At 50.7% G+C, this 22434-nt stretch overlaps 1 protein-coding gene across 9 annotated transcripts in view; it reads right to left on the bottom strand.

The window, feature by feature from the left end:
• Window positions 1–20: 20 nt before the first annotated feature.
• The window catches only part of Tmco4 (transmembrane and coiled-coil domains 4), an 82714-nt gene continuing 60300 nt past the window's right edge, over window positions 21–22434 (bottom strand). For 4 of the 9 annotated variants that reach the window (XM_052715241.1, XM_052715239.1, XM_052715240.1 and 1 more), the window contains 3 exons: window positions 6450–6567; window positions 4774–4891; window positions 21–1050 (listed from right to left, as the gene is read on the bottom strand). In XM_052715241.1, the coding sequence (XP_052571201.1) occupies window positions 646–1050; window positions 4774–4891; window positions 6450–6567 (641 nt within the window). In that variant the 3' untranslated portion in view covers window positions 21–645. Of the gene's footprint in view, window positions 1051–4773; window positions 4892–6449; window positions 6568–18315; window positions 19943–22434 lie in introns of those variants that run through there. The other 5 variants (XM_052715244.1, XR_008213529.1, XM_052715246.1 and 2 more) reach the window with 5 other exon arrangements.

Below are 22434 nucleotides of genomic sequence, written 5' to 3' on the forward strand. Positions count from 1 at the left end.
ATAAAAGGTAGCCATGAAGGTCAAGAGAAAAGCCTTTAGTATTTATTGGTCCCTCCCTGTGTGTAATCCACATTTATCACCAGGCCCAGTTCTCTCTATGCCGACTGTGAATTGTTCTACCCAGGGCCACCATGTTCCCCAAGCTCAGGGTGGGGCGCCACTCACATCACATCTATGTCTCAGTTCCTTCGGCACTTGTGCGGCTCACACTGGCTGTACATCTCTACGGGACCGAGCTGACTGGACCTCCCAAGAAGACAGAGGGAGGAAGCTGCCTCATTGGCACCTTCCTGGCGGGCAGCCCTGGAGAGCTGATAAAAGGTCAAGAGGACACTTGGTTCCACTGAAGTTGGAGGAAGAGGGAGCATGGGGACCTCCAGCCCCACAGTGACTCCTGGGCCTCTGGGTGGGACCTGCAGGGCAGGAGCCTACACTGGCCTGGGGCTGGGTTGATGTTGCAGGTCACATGGTCAGTGTTTCCTCAGGAGCAGGTGCTTTCTCCATTAGTTCTCCATTCTAGGCTCTTTCTATTTAAGAAAGGCACTTGTGGGAATTCTGCACTTCCAGAACTCACTGGGGAGCCCAGAGGTATTAGAGAGAGTTGCATACAGAAGTCTGGAGAGAGAGTCCAGGCTCCTGCTGGGGTCAGTCCAGTTCTGCACAGGACTCCTGGGTCCCCTGTGTGCAGTCAGGGCAGCCCAATGGGTTAGGATCCACACCATGGCTGCAGATCAGGGGTCCTTCTGCTGGATTGGCAGCAATGGGGAGCAAGGCCTCTGTGGATTGGTCCAGCTCTGTTGGCATCTGGGCTAGCCTGGCACTGGAAGATATGGCGGTTTTGAGACAGTCTCCTGGGCCAGGTCCCTGGGTTTGCCCATCCTGGTGGATCACCTCATCTGTGGGGACTGTGGCTGTCTGGAGAGGCTCTTCTTGGGGCAGGCTGCCAGGGGCCAGTGGGAATCCCTTCTCACCCCAGCCTGGCTTGGTGCGGATGCCAACAGCCTTCAGGATGACATCCATTTGCTTAGCATAGTCCAAGTGCCCATTGACCTGCAAGGAGACCATGAGTGAGGACCATGGTGGGTAGGTGGGAAGGGCCCACCCTTTCCCTGGGATCCAAGCTAAGCTCTACCCTCAGCCAGTCACTCAGTATCCCAGGGTCCCAATTATTGATGGTTCTCAAGTCCAGAGTGCACTGGTGGGGGGTAGGGGTGGGGCTATAGGATCTTAGCTAGGGAAAGTTGAAGAAAGCTTTCCAAATGTGTGGGTCCTCTGGGGCAGGAAGGCCCATACTTGGCAAGCAGGCAGGGGAGGGGTTCAGTGTTTGATCTTCAGTAGCCACGGAACTTTGGGTGGTCTTTCTGTCCCCAACATTAGGAGTAGCTTCCCCAGAGGGTGGCTGGGAGGGTTTCCCCAGGAAAAATCCCAAGTTGGAAATAAAATTTTGTCACAGCCTATAGGTTCAGTTTCTTCACAGCTCTCTGGTCCCCATCACTCCTCTGCTTCACCCAGTTCCCCTCCTAGGAACTCCCCATTTGCCCTGCTCAATGTGTGCTGAAAACTTATCTCCCAAAACAACAGTGTTGAGAGAAGGGGCTTTGGGCTCTGTCTCTGGACTGACAGAGATGTCACCCTGAGGGCAGATTTGTTACAAGGCCAGCTTGCCACTCCACCATGAGATGATGCAGCCAGAAGCCGCCACCAGACGGCAGCGCCACAGCCATAGGTGCCAGTTGTCACTGTTAAAAGTCAAATAACCTTCTGTTGTTCATGGTACATCATGGTACATGATCTAGTCCCAGGCATTTACCTACAGCAGTCCAGAGGGGCCAAGACGAGAGGAAGCAGTGCTGTTTTCGATGCTTCTTGGAGCTCTTTGTGAGAGAATGGGTGTCTTTTCTTACCCCGCAGCCCAGCCGTGTGTGTGTGTGTGTGTGTGTGTGTGTGTGTGTGTGTAGGTCAAAGGTCAGGGGTCTTCCTCAATCTATCTCCCTTATTTTTTGAGATAGGGTCGCTCACTGGCCCTGGGGCATATCTATTTGGCTAGACGGGCTGTCTAACAAGCTCCAGGGATCCTCCTGTCTCTGCTCCCCCCTATCCTACCCCAGCACGTTCTGGGGACCTGAACTTAGACCCTCATGCATTTGTGGAAAGCACTTTGCTGACTGAGCCATATCCCTAGTCCCCAAAGCATCTCATAGAGATGTCTCCCAATCCCGGTCAGTGCTAATGCATTTCAACAGAATGTGAGAAGTACATGCAAATCACAATGCTGTGCCTGGCACTTAGTAGGTGCTGCATAAATATGTGTTCTCTGATTTTAGTTTGCCTCACAGGGGAGACAGGTGGGGAGTTAGCTGGGCCGATCCATTTGGGAGCCCACGGTGGCTGCTTAAGCTCTAGCTATCACTTCTGAATTCCAGCCAACAGAAACTTCAGACCCACAGGGACAAACACTAACCAGTTCCCTATGGACAAATAAGGGCTGCTTCCCTGAGCCTTCTGAATCCCGGGGAAGGCCTGGTGCCGGGGCTGTGTGGGAACAGGCAGCCAGCAAGGACAGTGTCATTGCCATGGCTGCAGCGGACTTGAGGTGACCATCATCCCTCCAGCCCACAGCTCTAGCCCCCTCTGCCATAGGCTGGTCCAGGTCTTGGCCATGCACGGTCCCCCAGCTCCTATTTTAGAGACCCAAGATGGAGTCACACTCCATGTTTACAGTCAGCAGCAGGGAGGCCTCACGAGAGCAAGGTGGACCACAGGTGGACGTGACACAGCTGATGTTGACTCAAGTTTTCAGCCCGTGACCATCTCCCCAGCTGTCCTACTGAGCCCTGCCCACTGCCCTGTACAGCCAGACATCACCAATGCAAAGCAGCTATCTTGCATGAATGATTCTGGGTAGGGGGTGCAGCCTCGGGACACACCAGGCAGCTCCCACCACATACTGTCCATTAGCAAAGGCTCATTAGACTACGAGCTGACAGACCATGAACTCGAGGAGTCATCGGATCCATGTGGGTAGCATTTCCCCTTTTCTTGCCTTGCAAGAGACCTGGCCTGGCTGCCACCACCCCACCTGTCTGTCCTGAGGCCCGGGGTTCCCTGGTGTCCCATGCTTCTTCTGTAAGATGAAATGACAATAACCCCAGTACCATGTGGGCTGGCATGAGCAGGAGACCACATGGATACAGGCGTGCGCGAGCAGGGCTGCACATTGTTGACACGGTTTAGGAGCGCAGGTGGCACAAATGTGTGGCCAGGGGCCCAAGCTCTGAGGTGGCGTCCCTGGGTTTCTGGCTTGAATCTACAACGTCCCCCTCAGGCCCACGTTCTTGATGGTTCATTCTCCAGCTGGTGATGTTGGGAGGATGTGGAACCTTTAGGAGGCAGGTCACTAGAAGTGGGCTGTGAATGGATACCCAGGCCCCCCACCCCCACCCCCGCCCTTTGCTATCAATCCACCCCTCTGTCAACAGCTTCCTGCTGGGCCTTCCCTGCCTGGGCAGACTGAAGCCTGCCTAAACCATGAGTGTAAACAGATCCTCACTTAAGTTATTTATGCCAAGGGGCGAGGTCACAAGTGACTCAGAAAGTCACTAATATGCCCGTGTTTGTCACTCACTGCAGCCTCAGTTTCCACATCTGAATGATGGATCAGTATGTTTTCCTGGGACCTTTTGCAGGGTCACCTGATTCATGGTGGCTGTTGTCACCTGATGCTGGTACTGTTACTGACTGTTGTGCTCTGTGGTTGGCCCTTTGTTAAGTTCTAGAGACCCAGGACATCCTCTGGGATACAGGGAGGTTTATCCTGGACCAGGTCTTCCTGGACAGCTTCAAAACAGTGAGCCTTGGGGTGGTAAGTCCTCCACCTGCTGCCGCCCAGAGGGGCATCCTAGCCAGGGTTCCTTTATCTCCCCCAGAGATGGCCCCTGCTTGCCACAGGGAGGAGGGATGGGACAGGTCTGCAGCCCCTGGTGCACAGGGAGCTGCCTGGCAAGTCCTAGCAAGGGAGCCCTGCCAGCTCCTCCTCCAGCAGCGAGCTGCCAAGGAAAGCCAGGGACACAAAGGCAATGCTAATTACCTCTAATTACTCAGAGGAGGAAAGCACCGCTTTACTGAGGCCCCTAATGTGATAAAGAGCTATTATTAGGCAGGAGCGGAGCCAAAGCCAAGGTGTTTGAGGAGGGAGGGGTCTGCGAGCAGCTGGTCTCCAAATTGGAGAAGTGAGGGGTGGTGGGGTGGCTGAAGAGGAGGGGGCTAGTATTAGGGAGCATTCATGAGCCCAAGACTCTGGGCCCTGCATCTTAAGTAAACTCCCCATATGATGGACTCAGTGCTGGATTATGTTCTTGCTTGGCCAACACCAGGGTCTGCTGCTTTGAGTCTAGACAATGCCCTGCACCTGAGTCCTCTGCTTGCTTTGGTTATTGCTGTGGCAGGGGGGCAGCTCTGACTGGTGATCTGGTTATTGCTTCGGGGGTCGGGGGTAGGGGTGGTAATTTGAAGACTCTAGGGGTTTGGATCCAGCCCTGTGAATTGCTAGTCGGGAGACAGGAATTCTTCCAAGCTTTGATTTCCTCATCTGTAAATGGGACACAACTGTTCCTACCTGGCAGTAGCTTGGGGATTACAGCCAAGGCGGAAAGGCTGGCATGGAGCCCACAGGAGGCAGGTCCGTGCAGGTCCTATCTCCAAGTGCTTCAATGACCTGGTGTCCCTCATACACAGGCCAATGGGGAGCCCTTGGGGGGACAGACCAGGACTCACCACTGAGGACAGGTCCACATTCTCCATCCTCCGGTCCTGCAGCAGCACGGGCTGGAGGCCTGCGACTCGGAGCTGCACAGATGATGTGCGGTACACGAAGCTCAGCAACCAGTCTCCCCTGAAGGCAGAAACAGGCGCCATTGGCCTGAGCCCGGGTGGGTTGGGCCTCTGACCCCCGGGCGACTGACCAACTGGGCACAGCTGGACACTGTGTAGCCTGGGTTGGCCTCACAATCCTCCTGCCTCAGCCTCCAAATTCTGGGATGCCATGTGGACACCAGAGTGGTTGACTAGATGCTCTGAGGGGCTCTGACCCACAGCGGTGCTTCCTCCTTCCTCCTGAGATGAATCCCTTCAAATCCCTTCAAATGGAATCCTACCATTTGCTCTTTTCCTACAGGCTCATCCATCATAGGCCCTCTGCTGTCTATCTGTACCTCTGCTGTCTGTCTGTCCCTCTGCCTTCATCTGTCATCCAGAACCTTTGGTTCTGACCTCTGAGCCCTGCATTGCTTTACAGCGTGGGTCGCACACTTTTGCTCAAACCTGCAGCCACTACCCCCTCAAGTCCCCCAATGTATGTATGTATTATATACATGCACACATATATCTATTTACATAATTTTTCTTTAAATTGTAATATTTAAGTTGGGTCCCTGGGGCCTGGAAAAGCACTCTGCTCACTTGACAGGGTATTTGCCTAGCATGAACAAATCCTGCTTTTGACCCTTAACACTGCAAAAACCAGAATTGGTGGTACATGTCTGTGCATCCCAACAGTTGGTAGGTGGAGGCAGGAGGATCCTTGGCTATACAGAGAGTTCAAAGCCAGCCTGAGCTCAATGAGAGCCTGCCCCAAAAAGATAAAGGTCACAGTTTCATCCTTCTAGCCTGCCCTTTGACTCTGAGCTTAGAGCGTCACCTCCTCCAGGTGACTTGGTCGTCATCACCCTATGTTTTCACTGCAGGTCCCTTATCTCAAACCCTTGGGACCTGTGGCAGTTCATGAGCCTTGGGATGTTTACAGCTAACCAGCCTGCAGCCTGTGTAATACAAGATACTCACTCTTGCAAGCTTGGGATGAGGGGCTGCTTTTTGGGAGCTCGGGGTTACTGTTCAGAATGAAATGCCGAGGGCGTCTCCTCAGACTCCAAACGGGGCTGCTCCCCCAGCCCACCCCCAGGTCCCGCCGCTTGCCAGAGGGCTTGCTGCCCAGGGTGCTGGCTCTCTCTGCACTGACAGCTGCTTCTCCCACCTTCCCGGCCCTGTTCAGAAATCATGTTCCCAAAACAGAGCCCAGACACCTCCCCTGCCAATGGCACACGCGTGTGTGCCTTAGCCTCAAAGGACTCCCATTCGGATCCCTCGTGTGTTCCACTCTCAGGTGCCACCGCCGTGCTTCCCCCTCCAATTCTAAGCTGTTGAGTCATCCTGCAGGTGACCTTGGACCTGACATAGAGGTGAATCCTGCAAGACCCTCCTCTGTCCACAGCCATCCTGCAGGGTGGGATGGCTCCCAGATCTGAACCTCTGGCCCTGACGGCACTGCTGACAGCCAGCGGCCAGCTTCTGGTATCTTCTAGTATAGAGGCTTCTTATCTCCAGCAAGGATGTGGGGGGCACTAGGTGCTCAGGAAATATTATTTCCTTCCCCATGGCATGAGGTTCAGACAGACCTGCAGTAGCCATTGATGATTCTCCCAGACACCACCTTCCGGAATGGTTCCCAGTGCTTGGGGTCCCCTTCTACTGGTGCGCCCAGAAGGACCACATCCTCGATGATCCCTTGGCAATCTGGTGAGAGATACCAGCAGTCTGTCAGTGTCCCATGCCACAGTGGGTCCTGATGGGCGGGAGATGGGTGGTGCATGTGTGGGATGGGATGGAGAAAGGTAGAGGGTGTCAGGGGACTTAAGAATGATAAAGGCGATCATTCTTGCGCACATATACATACACACTTGCACATGAATACACACATGAAGCATTTACCTCATTTACCTACATTGTTCTATTATTAATAAAAACTCGGGAGTCAGATATTGGGGTAAAAAACCTGATGATAGATCCAAAGAGCGGCGGAGGAACGATCAGCTGACCCTAACTTTCCATCCTTCCCAGATCGAAAAGGCTGAGAATCTCCTCAGCCCCTTCTGATATCTTCCTGTGCTCCCCTATCTGGGTCCTCCAAAATCTCTATGGCTAATTCCGGTCAGCCAATTGCTGACTCTATCTCTTGATTCAAGGTAAACTTAATTAGCACTCTTGGAGTGTCAGTGTGAACAAATATCCCACAACACACACACACACACACACACACACACACACACACACACACACACACACACACACGGCAATGGGGTGTTTGTGTGAAACTTACAGGGTTCCAGGCCCTGAGTCAGACCCTCACATGCCTGATCTAGTCCTGCAAAGTGTCACTGTCACAGTTAAGGTAAACATCTGCACAGTTACACAGACAGCAAGTGACACAGCTCAAGTTGGAACCAGTGCATCTTTCTACTACCCAAAAGCTCACACCCACTGAGAACATGGATGACCTACCTCCCTCTTTTTGAACCCTTCCCTTAGAAGATGGGGAAATGGGCTCAGAGAGGGGTTGGCACCAGCCCAAGGCCACACAGCCAGAGAGACTCCAGCAAGGACTGCAACCCAGAATCTCTGGATAGCTGTGAGGTCCCTGGGACCATTCTCTCTTTTGATGCAGTAACCAAGAGGGCCAGACTGTGTGGATCTGGGGCCAGGATGGCCATTCAGATGCTTCCTTTGCCCTAGGGGATTCCATCTCCTTTCCTTTCCATGGCTGATCTGCCATGGGACAGCTGGTGGAGTGCCACACCTCCTTGTGGCCAACAGGGACAATAGCAGGATTTCTGAGCAACTGTTAGATCTAGGGAGAGCCACAGAGAAAAGCCTAAAAAGGCACTTGCTTTGACCCTGAACTTCCCACAGTAGTCCAGAGCGAACGTAAACCAGGTTGGGTTGGACATGCATTTCATCATTCCTTCACTAAAGCCCTCTTTCCACTCTCTGATGAGTTTGCATTCAAAAGGTTTGCCCTCTGCATGGGGGTAAGACCTGGACACAAACTACGAGATAGGCTCCTAGCAACACGCAGGCGTGGGCTAAGGGAAGCCAGCAAGAATCACCCACTGCAGAATCCTGGATGGGGGCCAGAGGCCATTACCCACCCTCTGAAGGTTCTAGAAGAGGAAAGGACAGGAGGAGGCTGTGTTAGGAAAAAGGAAAAAGGGCGGGGGGGGGGGGAATGTACAGCATCAATCTACTGTTTGAAGCTGGGCATGGGGTCACACACCTGTGATCCCAGCACTGCTGAGGTGGAGGTGGGAGGGTCAAGAGTTCAAGACCATCCTTTGGTATGGAGCAAGATCAAGGCCAGCCAGGAATACAACCAGTTCACCCCTAAAAAGAGTCTGAAACTTTAGAACCCCAGATAATTTAGTCCTTTCAGGCAAGGAACAGAAACATCCTTCTGAGGGGTTGGGATCATCACTCAGGGTTAACGTGCGTGTGTAGCATGTGCAAGGCCTTGCACTGAAAAAAAATCCTTATCAGGTTGCACCTTCAGTATCCTCATAAGGACACGCGATCTGGGGGAAGAGAGATGGCTCAGTGGTCAAGAGCACTGACTGATGTTCCAGAGGACCTGGGTTCAATTCCCAGGCCATCCCGTGTCTGATCTGTGGTAAGGCTGTAGAGTTGGTACAGAACTCACCCACTTTTCAAGACCAATGAAAGATGCTGAGGGCCAGTGAGATGGCTCAGGGTGAAAGTGCCTGAGATCCAGGAACCCACATGGTAGAAAGAGAGACTGAGTCAAATTGTCTTCGGGCCTTCACATGGTAAGAGAGACATTCAGGTATGCACTAGTATGCATGCACATCTCCCCCCTCATACAAATATACATGCACCACACTCACACATACAACACACACAAAGTCCCACTCCCACACACATACACATATACAACACACACAAATAACACACATACACACATACATACACAGCACACACACATACACAGCCCACACACATAACCCACATACACACACATTTACAACACACACACAACAATACAAACAACACATACTCACACATAAACACAACACACATATACATACACAACTCACACCCATAATGCCCCCCCCCACATAAACACACAAATAAGTAAATGTAAAAATGTAAAGATGCCAGAGATGAGCATTTAATGGCCCTGGTGTTCTCTTGCTGTGGGGACAGTGTCTGACAAAAGTCATTTCTGGTTCAGGCGTTCCCTCCAGTGAAAGTCTGAGGTATTAGGTACAGACCCACAGGGCTGAAGATGCAGCTCCACAGTAGAGCGCCTGCTTAGCATGTACCTTCCACCCCGCCCCCAGAAGCTTATAAATATTCATATTCTTCTGCAAAAGGGGTGAGATTATCTTCAAGTTCAGAAGTCACAGACACGGGCAGCCTCTGTGCTTGGATTTCTCATTTTTGCCTCAGCTCCTTAGCTCTTAATCATATCCTGCTGTTACCATGGGGTGGGTGGTTCTCCACCCCACTATAACTTTGGCCTCCTGTCGAAAAGGAAAGCTTGTCAGTCAAGTCTTGGGCCTCTGCTCTCAGGACTTTCTGTCACCCCATGTGCGGTCAGGCATCCTTCCTTCCACTGTTCTTTTTGCGTTTACCACTTCTGTTATCCTCTAGCCTGGGAACGATCCATTTGGAATGGAAGCCCAGGCTGAGGAGGTGGCAGGTTTCATCCCCAGCACCGAATGAACTGGGTGAGCCAGTGGGTATCTGAAAACCCAGCCTCTGAGAGGCAGAGGCAAGAGGATCAGCAGTTCAAGGTTGTCGTGGTTTGAGAATGATCCCATAGGCTCATAGATGTGAATGTTTGGTCCCCAGCTGGTGACTGTTTGGGAAGGATTAGGACGTGTGGCCTTGCTGTGGAAGGTGTGTCGCTGGGGTGGGCTTCCGGGCTCCCTCTTTCTCTGCCTGCTGACTATAGATGAGGATGTAGCTCTCAGCTACTTCTCCAGCACCATGCCTGCCTGCTTCCATGCTCCCCACCACGACAGGCACGGACTAACCCTCTGAAACTGCAAGCAAGTCCCCAGTTAAATGCTTACTTTAATAAATTGTCGTGGTTATGGTGTCCCCTCCTAGCAATGAAACAGTAACTAACACAAAGCTCATCCTTGGCTACATTGCTAGTTCTAGGCCAGCCTGGGATACATGAAAACAAAAACAAAACAAAACAAAACCCCAACAAAGTGATCGGAGAATGCTAACTGCTGACAAGGCATGGAAGAGTATTCAACTGTTGTTTCTACATCTCTTAAAAATATTTTATTTTTATTTATCTGTTTTGTATGTGATATGTACAAGATATGTACAGGTGCCCTTGGAGGCCAGAAGAGGGTTCCCTGGATCCTATGGAGTTAGAGGCAGTTGTGAGTTGCCTGATGTGGGTGCTGGGAACTGAACTTGGATCCTCTGCAAGCGCAGTAAGTGCTCTTAACCACAGAGCCAACTCCTCAGCACCGCTTTAAAAATTTCAAGTACAAATTAAGCAAATGTTCTGCCACAGTCACCCTCCGTCTCTGGCTTTAAAATTTTAATTGTGAGAAAATACATATAACATTTCCCATCGTGTCATTTTTGTTTGTTTTAAGACAGGATTTCATGCATCATAGGTTGGCTTAGAACAAGCTATGGAGCGGAGGATAGTCTTGAACTTGCCACCTTTCTGTTTTTATCTCCCTACTGCTGGGATTACAGGTGTAGGCTACCACTTCAAGTTTACGAGGCCCTGGGGATGGAACTCAGGGTTTCATGCATGCTACTCGAGCACTTTATCAACTGGAGCCCCATGTGCTGTGGGATGTTCTGTATGGCAAATGTGTTGCTCTGATTGGATGGTAAATAAAACACTGATTGGCCAGTAGTCAGGCAGGAGGAATTGTGGGCGGGACAAGGAGGAGAATAAAGCTGGGAAGTGGAAGGCTGAGTCACAGACACTGCCAGCCGCCACGATGACAAACAGCATGTGAAGATGCCGGTAAGCCACGAGCCATGTGGCAAGGTATAGATTTATAGAAATGAATTAATTTAAGATATAAGAACAGTTAGCAAGAAGCCTGGCACAGCCATACAGTTTGTAAGCAATATAAGTCTCTGTGTTTACTTGGTCGGGTCTGAGTGGCTGTGGGACTGGCAGGTGAGAGAGATTTGTCCTGACTGTGGGCCAGGCAGGAAAACTCTAGCTACACCCATGTCCAGTCCCTATCACTTTAAAGGGGGCTCGAAAGATGGCTCAGTGGTTAAGAGATTTTGCCACTCTTGCCTAGGACCCCAGTTCAGTTCCCAGCACCCATGCTGGGCAACTCACAACTACCAAAACCTCACACACTAGGGGATCTGACACCCCCTTCTGTTGCACTCGCACCCTTACACATAATGCAAGACTGAAAATAAATCTTTAAAAATAAAGTGTTGCCGGGCGGTGGTGGCGCACGCCTTTAATCCCTGCACTTGGGAGGCAGAGCCAGGCGGATCTCTGTGAGTTCGAGGCCAGCCTGGGCTACAGCGCAAGATCCAGGAAAGGCGCAAAGCTACACAGAGAAACCCTGTCTCGAAAAACCAAAAAATAAATAAATAAATAAATAAAGTGTTTGCTCAGTCGCATGAACATCTGTGTCAACGTGCAGCATTCTTCCTTCAATTGTTTGTTTGGTTTTGGTTCTTTTGGTTTTTCAAGACAGGGTTTCTCTGTGTAGCCCTGGCTATCCTGAAACTCACTCTGTAGACCAGGCTGACCTCGAACTCACAGAGATCCGCCTGCCTCTACCTCCCTAGTGCTGGGATTAAAGGTGTGTACTGCCACTGCTCAGCATCACCCAGCTTCTTCCTTTGCTTTTGGTCAGCGTTTTGCTACCAGTTTGCACCTCTCAGCTGCCCCCTGACTTCCTGGGATGACACTTTCACCACTTGGCACTCCTAGAAGTCTAGAGATGGCTGGCTTCAGTTTTTCCAAAACCCATCCAGGATCCAGAAGGGACACCCTTTTCCCAGTGACAGCCTTGGAACTATGTGTGTATAAATTCTAAAACCAAACATTTACAGAACACGTCACAGGGGGCCAGCTTCACCCGTGGGAACCACCATAGCTGGTCTCACCTTTGCTAGCCTCCCTGTCCCCACAGCGGGCCTCCTTAAAGGGAAGCCAGCGTGCACAGAGCTTCTGATGTCTCCCCAGATGGCCAGAGAGGCACAAGCACATTCCCCCATGCCCGTCACAATGTCAGTAAGGAGGCGCTCTCAGCTGGAAAAGCCAGAGTGTCTCAAGTCAGACCTGCAAAGTGGATGGATCCTTTCCCTCCCATCAGGGGTTCATGTGTGCAGAAAGTGATAAGGTGGGAATGGGGTGGGGGGCAGGGCGGGGGCATCATCTGCCGGCTGCGGATTTGCAAGAAAGGCCTTGGAAATGATCTGAGCTGTGTCTAACACAAACCAAGTCCATTGAACAGATACTCACATATGCACCCCATAGGGCAAGAGGAAACTACAAAGGGAGAGAGATGAATCGGGAGAATGGGGGCTCTGACGACAGTGCCGCCCCCACGGGAGGCTTGGCTCACACAGCAGGAAATCGTCCAGAGGAACCTGTTTGGCCATCTGATCAGGGTTTGGGATGGATTCTTCAAGGGGACAGCCAAGCTTTCATTTCTGCTCTCTGATACCCACACAGAGTGAGACAGCTATTACTGCACCCCAGGAACCTCAAAATTAATCTGTTCCACCTGGCTTCTCCTGGCTGCCCCCCAGGCAGGCTGAGGCTAGGTTTGACTCGGTTCAAGCAACTGGTGGGTACAGTTTCATGGCTGGGAAACCAATCACATCGAATGTGATTGTGGACTGCGTGTTATCGTGGCGATGAAAGAACCATCTGACTGAGCCACTGTGGGACATGTTTCTCTGCTGGTGTCTGGTGACAGCCAAGTTAACGTTCAGTCAACTGGAGTGTACGGATTCTAGGGCTGGGCTATTCAAATATTTCTTTAAGGAAATCTTTTATTTTATTATTATTTTTAAAATTACATGTGTGTGTGTCCAGGTGTGTGTGCACATGAGTGCAGCACCCAATGGATGCCAGAAGAAGCTGACAGACCCTGGAACCAGAGTTACAGGCAGTTGTGAACAGCTGGACATGGGTACTGGGAATCAAATTGGGGTCCTCTGACAGAGCACTACATGCTCTTAACCACTAAGCCATTTCTCCAGCCTGCCTCCCCACCCCCTTTTTGAGACAGGGTCTTGGCTTTCCCATCAGAAAGGTTAACATTTATTTATTTATTAACGGACAAGATCTCACATAGCCAAGGATGGCCCCAGACTCACTGTGTAGACAGAGCTGGCCTCCACCTCTCAGGTGCTGGGATTCCAGGTATGCACCAGTGTCCCTTAATTGAGTGTATATAAAATTTAGAAACACAATTTCCGGTAAACTGAGGACTGCAATCTGTAGTTGGTTGTTTTTACTCTTTGTTCTTTGGGGGCCTGCCACCAGCTCCAAAATAAATCCTGCAGACTCTTATTCTTCTTTATGAATGCCTGGCCTTAACTTTGCCAGCTTTTCTTAAATTATCCCATCTACCTTTTGCCTCTGGGCTTTTACCTTTCTCTATTTCTGTATATTTTTTCTTTCCTTCTTTTTTTTTTTTTTTTTTTTCGAGACAGGGTTTCTCTGTGTAGCTTTGCACCCTTTCCTGGATCTCACTCTGTAGCCCAGGCTGGCCTCGAACTCACAGATATCCGCCTGCCTCTGCCTCCTGAGTGCTGGGATTAAAGGCGTGCGCCACCACCGCCCGGCTCTTCTTTCCTTCTTATTCCGTCTCTGGCTGTGTGGCTGGATAGCTGACCCCTTCTTTTCTCATTCCCCACTCACTCTCTTCCCTAGATTTCTCCTTCTAGTTATACTCTGTGCCTGCCAGTCCTGTCTATCCTCTCTCCTGCCTAGCTATTGGCCATTCAGCTCTTTATTAGACCAATCAGGTGTTTTAGACAGGCAAAGTATCACAGAGTTAAACAAATGCAACATAAAAGAATGCAACACATCTTTGCATCATTAAACCCATGTTCCATAGCATAAACAAATGTAACACATCTTAAACTAATATTCTACAACAGCGATCTAGTCAGGAACAGACTGTTTTTTATGTGCTTGCACATACATGAGTAAAAGTGGCAGCCACTGCTTTGCACAAACCATCCCTGCTCAGCAGCTCATAGTGAGCTGTGTTTATTCCCAAGAGTCTACTAACCAGGCATCCCTAAAGCTCAGGAGTCGCTTCTGAAAAATTCTCAGGCATTCAACTCTCTCTCTCCCCCTCCACTCTTCTTTTAGATTTTGCACTAGGTGGCTAAGGAACTTCCTCTTTCCTCTTTTCCATTCCCTTATTCCCCCTCATGATGCATGATGGGTAATCTCTACAGATCAATCTTGCAGTGGTTCCTCTCTTTCGCTGTCTAAGCTGCTATTGAACCATCTAGTATGGTTTCTACCCTGCTTTCCCATATCCAGAAATTTCATTTGGTTTATTTTCAAATCTCTCATTATATTTTATTTTTTTTTTAGTGTCTTGTTCATCTGCTGGTTTTTTCCTATCTTTTTTATTTTCAGACAGAATCTCTCTATGAAACCCAGGCTGGCCTGGACCTCCTGGTTCTCCAGCTTCAGCCTCCTGGGTGCTGGTCAAAGGGCTCTGCACGGCCACCCCTCTGGCTTCTTTCTACTTTTTTTTTCCTTTTTGAGACAGAGTCTCACTATGTAGACCTGATTGATCTGGAACTTGATTTGTAGATCAGGCTGGCCTTGAACTCACAAAGATCTGCATGCCTCTGCCTCCCAAGTGCTGGGGTTAAAGGTGGGTGCCACCACACCTCTGGCCCTTTTCTACTTACTTTCAGTCTTTAAACCTATGACTTGGACAACTGTAACGTGCTGCTTTTCTAAGCATGAGGTCTGAGCCCAAGGCTTGATTCCTTCTGCCTCTGCCTCCCAAGTGCTGGGTTCCCGGCCTGTGCCCTCACACCCTCCCAATACCTCCCAACGCTTTGATTTTCCAATCCTTTCATGTTTCTTCACCTCTTGGGGGCTCAGCTCAGCACTTCCAGGAGTATCTGCTGCCACTTCATTAGCATTTCTGGGGTATTTGTAATGGGAGAATTTACACTGCAAGTTAATGGTGGGAGCTAATTAGTCTACACAATTGCCACTCTAGAAATATGCTAATACAGACCTGTTTCTGCACACCCCTGACTTGCTGGCTTTCTAGCTCTCATGGTTGCTCTCTTTGAGACAGGTGCTCATCTAGAGTCCGGGCTGACCTTGAATTTGTGGTAATTATTCTCCCCGAGTTCAAGCGTGAGCTATGACACTCAGTATTTGTTTAGTTAGTTTTGGTATTTTGTTTTGGCAGTGAGGAGGAGGTTTAAACCCAGGGCCTCACACATACTATGCGAATTCTCTACCACTGAAATACATGCAGCCTCTTCCCCTTGTATATATTTTATTTTTATTTATTTATTTTTATTTTTCTGAGACAGAATCTCACCATGTAGCCATGGCTGGCCTGGATCCCGCTCTTGTAGACCAGGCTGGCCTCAAACTCATAGAGGCCTCTGCCTCTCGAGGGCTGGGATTAAAGTTAAGCACCGCCATACCCAGCTCTCTCCCTGTTTTAAAGATGGGGGTCTCACTTTGTTGTACAGATTGTCCTTGAACTTTTAGACCCAAACAGTCCTCTCGCTTCAGTCTCCTAGCTGAATAGTTGCGACTGCACAAGGCAGAAGCTTTGCAACTCTTTACTCTATTTCTGGAACGGCTGACGTGGCTGCTGGCAGAGAACAATGGTTACTCCTTGCCTGAGCAGCCCTGTGTTGCAGAGCTCTTGATGCTAGGACTGAGACTAGGCACAACCTGTGTCTCTCAATGTCCTTGAAACACGAGAATGTGTCTGTGGACCTCCTAAGTCTTGACTCCCATCTGAGAAGAGTCTCCATTGCCTGGTGGCTCCCCTTAAGCCTAGAGAAAACAATTCTACCTTGAACGTAGCTTTTCCTTTTCTCTGACTGAACTGTGATCCCACGAGCCAAAAATAAGCCCTTCCTCCTGTAAAGCACCGCTTGTCAAGTGGTCACAAGAGAGACTAACACCACACTTGGCCATATTCTCATCTGGAAAACGTCCCAAGAACCCTTGCGGGCTGTTGGGATGCTTCTATGGGAGGCTGTCTGGGAACAGCTGTCAAACAGGTAAATATCAATTCCTTCTCTGCTTTGCAGACTTGGTGCCTAATAAATGTTTATCCAGTAAAATAAAAGCAAGGATCACACTGGTGGCCATTTCTCAGGAAATCTGAAATCTGCCAAGTTCTGCACAGGCTCCCAATGCAAGGCAGACTCTCCAGCAGGGGCTTCTAAACGCTAGCCTTGAGATGGGGGTGGGGGGCAGGGTGGGGGGTGGGGGGGCACAGCAAGTGGCTTCTGGGCCCTCCGCTTCTGTGAAGATTGCCCCCCAAAGCCACAACAAGGTGGAGCTGTGCTGACTACAGCACTGAGGTGTCTCTAAGTAGGACAAGACCTGAGAAGCCGGCAGGGAAGGTACATCATACGAAGTGGAACACCACCCTCATGGGACACTAGGAAGAGCCCTGAGTGTCAGCAAGGGGTGGACCTGCTGGGCCTCCTAGACCAATACTCTGTGACAGAGTCCTTAAATTCTCTGAGACTATTCTCTTGAAAACAGGGATAGTAGTTGGCTGTGGGATGTTCTGTATGTCAAATGTGTTGCTGATTGGTCAATAAATAAAACACTGATTGGCCAGTGGCCAGGCAGGAAGTATAGGCGGGACAAGGAGGAGAATAAAGCTGGGAAGTGGAAGGCTGAGTCAGAGAGACACTGCCAGCCGCCATGATGAGAAACAGCATGTGAAGATGCCGGTAAGCCACGAGCCACGTGGCAAGGTATAGATTAATAGAAATGAATTAATTTAAGCTGTAAGAACAGTTAGCAAGAAGCCTGCCACGGCCATACAGTTTGTAAGCAATATAAGTCTCTGTGTTTACTTGGTCGGGTCTGAGCGGCTGTGGGACTGGCAGGTGAGAGAGATTTGTCCTGACTGTGGGCCAGGCAGGAAAACTTTAGCAACAAAGTAGTTAGAGGGTGGGAGGTGGGGGGAGGGAGGAAAAAGGAAAAGAGGGTGGGAGAGGGAAGGGACTAGGTAAGAGGAGAGCCTGGGGGAAGGGGGAGGGGAAGAGGGGGCAGGGAGAGGAATGGGGGGGACTACCCATAGGTAGGAAGGGAGGCTGCTGGACAGCTGTGCCCGTGGTTCTGTGCTCCACACACACTAGCTGTCCTCTCCTTGGCACACTGGAGAGGGGGCACAGTATTCTCCATCAGAGCTCTGCAGAGGCCAGGCAGGACTGATTAACTCCACACTGGGATCACTCTCTGAGTGTGTGATTAGCACACGCCAGGCTCACGAAGCTCCATCAGCTAACAGTCAGTGGATTACAGAATGTGAAACTAACCAGACTCCAGACTTGTGGCCTAATTAAGTCTTCGGGTCCCCAGGCGCTCACCAAAAGTCACAGCGGTAATTATCTGAAGAAGTCCCTGCTGCGGTTCCCCAGGACAGTTCTCAGTCCAAGCTGATAAAGATCTTTCCAGTCTGACATTCTGCCCACAGCTCCCAGTTTGGAACCTCCAGCCCGACCTTTCTAATGAGTAAAGGCCAGAGACACTGAGGTTCCAACGGCTGGCTAATTAAGTCTGAACAGAGAACCTAGGCCCTTTAAGGAAATGGCTCAACGCACATGCTGGGTTGAAATGGAAGGCCTTGTTCTCTGTGGAGCTGGCATCTCCGTGTCCCCATGCATCCCCTGGTCAGTACTTTTTGTTTTTTGCCTTGACTAAGAGGAAGCTAATGGCTAAATTCATAGCATAATTACTGCACAGGCTAATAATAGAGAAACACACGGTGTCCTGCTCTTTTTTCCCCCCCTCTTCCAACTTGACACAAGCTAAAGTCATCTGGAAAGAGACTTCAGTGGAGAAAACAAGCTCAGTGTGCAGGCCAGTCTGTGAGGCACCTTCTGGACGAATGAGTGTGGTGGGGGAGGGCCCCGCCCACTGTGGGTGGGGCCACACCTGGGCTGGTGGTTCTGGGGTGTATAAGAAAGAAGGTTGAGCAAGCCATGGGGAGCAAGCCAGTAAGCAGCACCCCTCCACAGCCTCTGCCTCAGTTCCTGCCTCCAGGTTCCTGTCGTGAGTTCCTGCCCTGGCTTCCCTCAGGGATGGGCTGAAAAGTGTAAGGTGAAATCAACCCCTTCTCCCCAGGTTGCTTTCGGTCACGGTGTTTGTCACGGTGATAGACAGACATGCTGAGACACAGTGACAGACATGCCGAGACACAGTGACAGACATGCCGAGACACAGGGTAATAATGACTGTAGCAAAATCTCCTGCATGGCTACTGCTTCCTGGCCAGCCACGTACCTCACTGCTTTAGAGATGTATTCCCACTTAAGCGTATGACTAGTTCTGTGAAGCAAGCATCACTGGGCCCTTTTCTCAGGAGACTGAACATGTGGAATTTGCTTGCTCAGCTGGGAAGAGCACCAACGGGTTTGGATGCAGGCTTGGCTATGAGCATTTCTGCTGGATCCAGGCTCTACTCTCTTGCATGGAAACTTCCTGATGACTTTATCTCCCATACTGCCCCAGCCTTCTCTTTGTGGTATTGGGGACTGAACTTGGGGTCTTGTGCATGCTAGGCAGGCACTTTATCACCAAGTCACACCCTAGCTCTGCTAGGCGCATTGATGTATTTTCTGACCTTCACTTCACCAGAGTCAAGATGGGGATAGTAGTGCCTACCTCTCAGTGACGTTGGTTGTACTCAGTGAGAGAAAACAGGCAAAGCCCTTCACACATGGCCTGTCACATAGTCCACAGCCAGCAAGCGGCAACTGTTAAAACCCAGAATAACTACCACAGGCAGTGGTATCATTTTACTAATCAACCTAAGGTTTGGAGCGTTGAAGTGACTTGCCCAAGGTCACCCAGACAGAAATCAGCAGGGTCTGGACTTGAATTCAGGTCTCTGAACTTTACATCCAGTGCTCCTTTGTTCCTCTGATTCTCCCCTGTTGTCCTGCATCTCAAAGACACTTGGAAGGGTGATGAAATGTGTCTGTAGATGGGGAAGGGATGGGGAGCCAGCTGGGGCGGACAGAAGTGAGGGACCCCAGGGTCCAGCAGAAGCAGACTTTTTAATTGCTTAGCAAATATGCCCCGAGGCATGCTGGCTCAGTGTGGACCGCATGGACAGAGCCACCGGGCACAGACAATATGTAGTGCCCTTAATTAATTCCCTTCAAGTCCCTCTAGAATGAAGAGGAGAATAAATGCATAAATAAGCTGAAGCAGGAATTGATTTCTTGGTTCATAGGGCTTTTTTCCTGGCAGAGCCAGCTAGTATGAGTCAGTCTGAATTGAACTCCCTCTCCAACTGTCCAATTTTAAAAATCTTTTCAGAGCCAATACATAGAAAAAAATGAAGGAACGGTTCATTATGATCTGGGGCCCAGGGTCTCTCAGTGAGTGCTCCAATGGAGGCCCTGCTTGGCAGCAGACATCATCACCTTTACCCCTGCCACCAGCTGGCATCATTTCCAAAGCAAATTGATGATGTCCTTGGCTGGTGAGACAGTCCACTATTGCGGCGGGGGAGGGGGGCGCTGTTTATCTCGGGTAATTCTGGCATTGCTCATATCCTGCTCACTTGGCAGGTGTGCTTCCTGTCTGGGTTTTGAGAGGGCAGCGGGGGTGGGGTGGGTATCCACACAATCCATGTGAACTGCTAGGCAGGCTGGAGTGGAGCATCTTGGTGTGGCAGGGTCACTGGGAGGCTTGGACAGTGGTTCAATCAGTCGGCCCATGCATCCTGTGCACTATGGTGTCCTTTAGGCTAAGGCGGCTCACGACCCTCTCCTCCAAAGGCCTTGGTTGTTTTCTTCTGTAGGAGGAGCTCACAGCATGCTTCATGGCTGTCTTCATATGTCTCAGTCATAAGTCAGTTAGCTGGAAATACAGAGGCGGCAAAACGGTTGTTCCTGGAAGCTGGTTTTGGTGACGGTGGCTCTCTCCTAAGCCACGTGCTCAGTGTTTGAAGTGGTGGAAATAATGGTCTACACTCCAGAGTGCAGTGTGAAGAGATGGCATCCTCAACCAGGTGGCTTCTGAGAATGTGATGTGCAAGGCAGGGAGAGCACCCATTTCAAAGCATCTGCTGTGTGCAAGCGGCTGGGTCGGATGGTAGGCACCCCCACTGCTGACTCCTCTCCCTCACCTCAGATCCCAACCTATGTCTCTGGGAGGGCTTTTATTTCAATCCACCCAGCTCCATGAGGGTGAGAATGTCTCTATCATCTCTCCACAGCCGGGTACAGAACTTGGCACACAGTAAGCACTCCATAAATGAGCCAATGGAGTGGAATACCATTGTGGTCTGTGATCTGGGATGTGGCTGCCATAAAATCCTATGGTGAAGTAGGAGCTCCAGAGTTGGGGAAAGACCCTAGCGAGTCCACCTTCTCCATCTTCCTGTTTCTTAATGTGTGTGTATGTGTATATGTATGCTTGTGTGTGGAGGTCAGAGGCTAACCTCAGTGTCGCTCATCAGGGACTGTCCACCTCGTTTTTTCTTGAACTCAACAACTTGGCTAGACTGATTGACCAGCGGACCCTAGGAATCCACCTCCACCTGGCTCTGCCTCCACAGCCCCGGGATTACACACCGCCATGGCCAATTGTTTCTTACGTGGGTGCAGGGGATCGAACTCAGGTCCTTGTGCTTGCAGGGCAGCCACTTCACCCCCTGAGCCATCTCTCCAGTCCTGACTTCACTATTGCTAAATCCCAACTTGCACGTAGAAAACAGAGGTGGAATTACCTGTCTCATGGGTTGGGTGAGACTTGAGGAGAATGTGTATTAAAGTATAATCTGATGAAGGAGCAGAGGGTTGGGTCTTCCCGGGTGGACTGCATCAGCCATTCCTGTTACACATTCATTCCCACCCTTAGTGCCTTATGTCTCCAGGTGCCTCCACCATCCTCTCCCCTCTGATTCCCTGCACAATGGGCCCAGACTAGAGCTGACCGCTATCAAAGCAGCTCTCGCTTTGGCTGGGATCTGCCTGGCCACACTCTCAGGGTGAGGGGACCCAAGGCTGGGCAGTGGCTTTGGCTCTACCCCTTTGCTGCTGATACCCTGGGTGCTGCAGGAGAGCTGGAGGCTGGGCTTCTGAGCTCCTGGGACCACACACCGAGGCTCTGCCCTAAGGGCCTCAGGGCTTGCTTCATCTGGGTTTCCTAAGAAGGTTTCCCACACCTTCCAAGCTGGAAGGATTGTTCTATGAGGGAGAGCTAGGGAAGGAAGTTCTCCTACTGCAGACAAAGAAAGTGTGGCTCAGATATTCAAAAGCTTGGTCATCAGGGAGCAGAACTGTTTGAGAAGGATTAGAAGCACAGGGGGCGTGGCCTTGTTGGAGGAAGTGTGTCACTAGTGGGTGGGCTCTGAGGTTTCAAAAGCCCACGTCAGGCCCAGTGTCTGCGCCCCTCTCTGCTGCCTGCAGATCAGGATGTAAAGCTCCAGCTCCATGCCTGCCTGCTTCCCACCATGATGATCACGGACTAACTCTCTGAAACTATAAACAAAGTCCCAATTAAATGCTTTCTTTTATAAGAGTTGCCCTGGCCATGGTGTCTCTTCACAGCTATAGAACAGTGACTAAGGCAGGGCCCGTATTGTCTTGGCTGACCCCTTAGCTGAGAATTCATCACAGAGGCCAGAATCCCATCAAGGCCTTCTGGCTGCTAGTTTCTAGTGTGGGTTCAGGAAACAGAGCCTGCCCACAGTGTTGTTCTTGTGGAACTGTGAGGCCCCAAAGTAGATGCAAGAATAAGACGTCCTGGCTTTCAGCCTTCTAGCACCTGGTAAGAGGCCACTCATCTGTCCCTTCCCTGTGTTAAGGATGTCTGCATTTCTTGCTTTGGTCAATGAAATGTGGCATGTGTTACTTCAAGATAAAAGCCATTTAGGGGCCAGAGCATGACTCACATTCTGTGACCTTACAGAGGAGGCGCCTGGTGAAGTGTTAGGCTGAGTGACTATAGCTAGCAGCATACCTGGCAACCCACAGTGGGGGACATTGGGTTGGAGAGGTGGCTCAGTGGTTAGAGCACTCCAGAGGACCTGGGTTCAATTCTCAGCACCCACATGGTGGCTCCCAACTATTTCTAACGCTAGTCCCTGGGAATCCTACTTTCTCCTTTGGCCTCTCAGGGCACCAGGCGCTCAGGTGGGGCATAGACAAACATGTAGGCAAAATACTCATCTACATAAAATAAATACAGTGGAAAAGAGTGGGGGATGTTGAGGTTGGGGAGATGGCTCAGTGGTGAAAGTGCTGTCCCTGCAAGTGAGGACCGGAGCTCAGATCTCCAGAGCCCATGAAAATGTCAGGTGGGTCTGGCAGCCCATCCACAATATCCACAGAAGGTGGAGGCAAAGG

Source organism: Peromyscus californicus, unplaced genomic scaffold (assembly GCF_007827085.1).
Source record: "Peromyscus californicus insignis strain IS unplaced genomic scaffold, ASM782708v3 Scaffold_5__1_contigs__length_169319896, whole genome shotgun sequence".
NCBI classification, from domain to species: domain Eukaryota; kingdom Metazoa; phylum Chordata; class Mammalia; order Rodentia; family Cricetidae; genus Peromyscus; species Peromyscus californicus.